General features: G+C 39.7%; 1 protein-coding gene across 1 annotated transcript in view; it reads right to left on the bottom strand.

Annotated features, from left to right (window-relative positions):
• The window catches only part of CRB1 (crumbs cell polarity complex component 1), an 88,734-nt gene that overhangs the window by 53,722 nt on the left and 31,439 nt on the right, over window positions 1-3,573 (bottom strand). Inside the window, exon 4 of the mRNA XM_057364234.1 lies at window positions 81-221. Within this exon, the coding sequence (XP_057220217.1) occupies window positions 81-221 (141 nt within the window). The remainder of the gene's footprint in view (window positions 1-80; window positions 222-3,573) is intronic.

The following is a 3,573-nucleotide window of genomic DNA, read 5'->3' as shown; positions in this document are numbered from 1 at the left end:
AAAAAAAAAAAAAAAAAAAAAAAAAAAAGGATGTCTCTACTACTACTCAAGGAATATTTATAGGATAATTTGGAGCATACCTGGCCAACAGTGGCACGTGTAATTGTCAGCGTGGTCCTCACAAGTGGCGTTGTTGTAGCAGGGCTGTGACCAGCATAAGGGAGTGAGGGTCTCGCAGTGCGTGCCCATAAATCCGGTGTYGGTGCAGTTGCAGCTGTACCTGCGACACAGAATGCAATGTTCACTCGGGCTGGGAGTCAAGAGATCTGGGCTTTGTTCCCAAACGTGCACAGGCTTCTTGTGTAGCCTTGGCTAGCAGCTCACAGGGTCGAGTCCAGCTCGAGACCACCATCTGGTGCTTCAGGACAAACCGCAGAAATTGGGAACCAAAAATGAGCTTTTCCCTCAAGTATGTGGTTTTGTCTGGGGGAAAGGAACTGCTTGTGAATTCAAATTGGTTTTGACAGAGCCCTAAGAATTATTGATCCTTCTTTTTTCTGGTTTTTTTTTAATTTTTGGGAAAAAAAAAGTTTGTGTCATTTACAATGCTTTTTTTTTTACCTTAGGCTTAGTACTATGCACAAAATGAAAAGAGGGAAGGCAGTAAGTGCATTAGTATCCCTTACTTTTAGACTGCYAGAAACTGAATGGGCAGAAAWATAAGGGATTTTCTGTTCCTTGACKAARTGATTTTTTTTGGTGAAAACCAGCCTTTTTTTCTTAGGTTAGAATAAAAGTGACTATTGCTTGCCTAGTCCCAATAATACAACTCCCCTTTGATAGCAATGTTAGTGCAACATAAGTAAGCAAACTAGTGTTTGTATAGAAATTAACAATGTGCAGGTTACCACTAATGTCTGGGAGGGTTTTTGTGGGTTTTTKGAGGTGAGCTGAGTGTTAAGACATGCATCATTCCTGTTCTTTGGTCATCAAGTATAAAGTCAACATGTAAATGTCATATGAAAAGACAGACTTTTGCAAGATACATGTTAACTSTGCAGGCTTCTATCATCTTGCCTAATAATTATAGGAAACAAAAATTTATKCTTAAATTTTCTTTTGCATTAAAGTGATTCACCACTCTTGTATGATTAAAATCATGGAGCATCTTGCCAAACAAGATATAAGTATACTTATTTGTTAATTTCTGTGCTTAATATCCAAATCTTAGACTTGGAATAAATATATGGAGAGAAAGTGAAATGGTTGARCATAAAGTAACATCAGAGAACAACTGGCTCCTGCAGTCTAACAGACCAAAAAGTGTAAACTTTTTACTACACTGTGTAAGTGTGTGCATAAGCAGAAACTTCTGGCGGGCCAGTTTATTACTGGTGTATGGATTATTCTTAAATCAAAATCAGAGGTGACTTAAACCAGGTGGCATTTGAATTTCAGATATAAAAAGTAATGAGGACGATGTGAATCAGAACAATAATTTTCATTTTGAAGTATATTCTCAAACCAGAAGCCTCCTTTTTCTGCTGTRTTTTTCACACATTTCTCCCATGCACCTTCAATTTTGGAGCCATTCAGCTTTGTGGTGACAGCTTCTTTTTCTGCCTGTGTCCAAGCTCCTTTTCCCTCTGGTTCAGAATGACAAATATCCAGAACTCACTGCTCAATGTGCAGCCCCACTTGTGTGTCTTTTTTCTTGGGTATCTTTTAGTATTTGACATTGCTGTCGACCTTCAGGGATTCTGGATGGTGCCCTGCTTGTGAACAGGCTACAGCTGAGCAGGCAGATGGCTTTTTATAGAAAGACTGATCATTTAGGTACTCTACCTCRCATATTTTTTGACTTCTTGTTTGATGTTTTCACAATATGCAGAAAGCAATACACAGTGATGTTCTATGGAATGTCCTAYGGACATTAAAGGTCCTGGGAATATTTCTTGTGGAAAAAGACATGGAGCATGCAGAGATATCCCCTGGATTTTGTAGTCCAGCTAAGTCTCTWAATTGTTGAGTTTAAATAAGAATGTTCACTGATGTGAAAATGTTTTTTTTAAGAGATCAACTTATACTTTGTTGAAATATCACAGGAAGATCAGTCTGAAATTTGGGAAAGAATTCGGTTTGATGTTTGTATTTACAGCTTTTTGTGATAAATCCATTGCCTTGTACACATTTCTGTGAGAGGTGGTTGCAGACATTGCAGACACCAAAGCCTCAGCTGCACTTACATTAATCAGAAAAGAAAACTACTGCTTAAAGACCACAATCCTTCACTTATCCCAAAAAATGCACAAAGGAAATTGCTGGACACCCTTCTGTTTTGAATTGCTTTGTTGTCCACTCCTTTTCATCACATAACAAATATGGAGAGAGCTCCAGTTGCTCTCCAGGTACCCTGCAGTATTAGAAGCCAATTAAAATTGATCTTGTATGTACCTCAGCTTTAAAATCAAGGAGAAAACCGAGCAGGWTTAAATCTGGCCTGAATGAGCATCCCAGCTGCTCACCTCACACAGGTATCCTCAAAAGGCTTCCAGGATATTACAGAGGTGTGTGGGTGAGTCAGGTCCAAGGTGACCTCCCCCTTACTGTTTTCAGGCTTTATCTGTGCTGGGAGATAACAAATGGCTTTGTCCTGCTCAGAGCCATTCAGYGCTGCTGAAAAGCAGCTCCACGAGGCTGGTGCCATGTCACCACACTGCACAAAATCTCCTTCCCAGAATGTCATCTCTTCCCCACTCATTCAAGGCAAGCATGCCTTTTGCTGKCATGACTTCTGGACTGATTTTTGGGGCACCAAAGCCTTCAAAACTGCTTTGCAATAACTGGAAAAYACACAATGAAGGACAAATCTTATAYTGGCAAGAGTRRCACYTGCATGAATATGCTTAGCAACTTTCAGAATGAGCTTATATACATGTGTCCAGTTTGGGAAGCTCATGCTGAGTCAGAAAATCTAGTATTGGTGAGTGAATGCTTGGACCTTTGTGTGGGGCCAGTAGCAACAGGTGGAGAAGGTCACTTTTTCATTGCCTTGTATTATTTTTAATTTTTTTTAAATTCCTATTATTATATTTTTGCCCATGGACTGCAGGTTGTTTTGAACAAGTATSTGTTGTACTATATACCTGTAAAGTTCCTGACCCATTTCCTAATGATATCTATTACTATGGTTACTGTTTCTACAGTTTTTCTCTGCCTCTCTTCTAATCCTTCTGCCTGTCCCTGTGGGCAGCTGCTGTTGGCAAATTCAGTTTTATACAATCTCACATCTTTCATGGAAACTAAAGTTTAGTAAGCATTAGAAACAGAATTTGTTTCTAATTTAGAATACTAAATAACAGTGCTAACAGCCAGGAAAACAGTATGTTGTAAATATGTAAAGTACAAACACGAAGAATRTACTTCTTGATCAGTCTTTGCCGTAAATACTTTGTTGTCCTATTGGTTCTGATTCCACACTGGCATTCTTTAAGCMTTCTGAAATGAGTGCAGAGCCAAGGAGCTCAATCTGCAGTGTGGAAGGAAATGAGCTCCCAGGCAGGACAAGGCTCTTTGTGCTGCTCGCAGGCAGCATTCCCATCTGCAGGGGCAGGCACAGGAGCCCCTGGATCA

Source organism: Malurus melanocephalus, unplaced genomic scaffold (genome assembly GCF_030028575.1).
Source record: "Malurus melanocephalus ecotype Western Australia unplaced genomic scaffold, MMel_1.1 scaffold_37, whole genome shotgun sequence".
Taxonomy (NCBI): Eukaryota; Metazoa; Chordata; class Aves; order Passeriformes; family Maluridae; genus Malurus; species Malurus melanocephalus.
The sequence above is the reverse complement of the archived record's forward strand: the minus strand, read 5'-3'. Positions and strand labels throughout refer to the sequence as shown.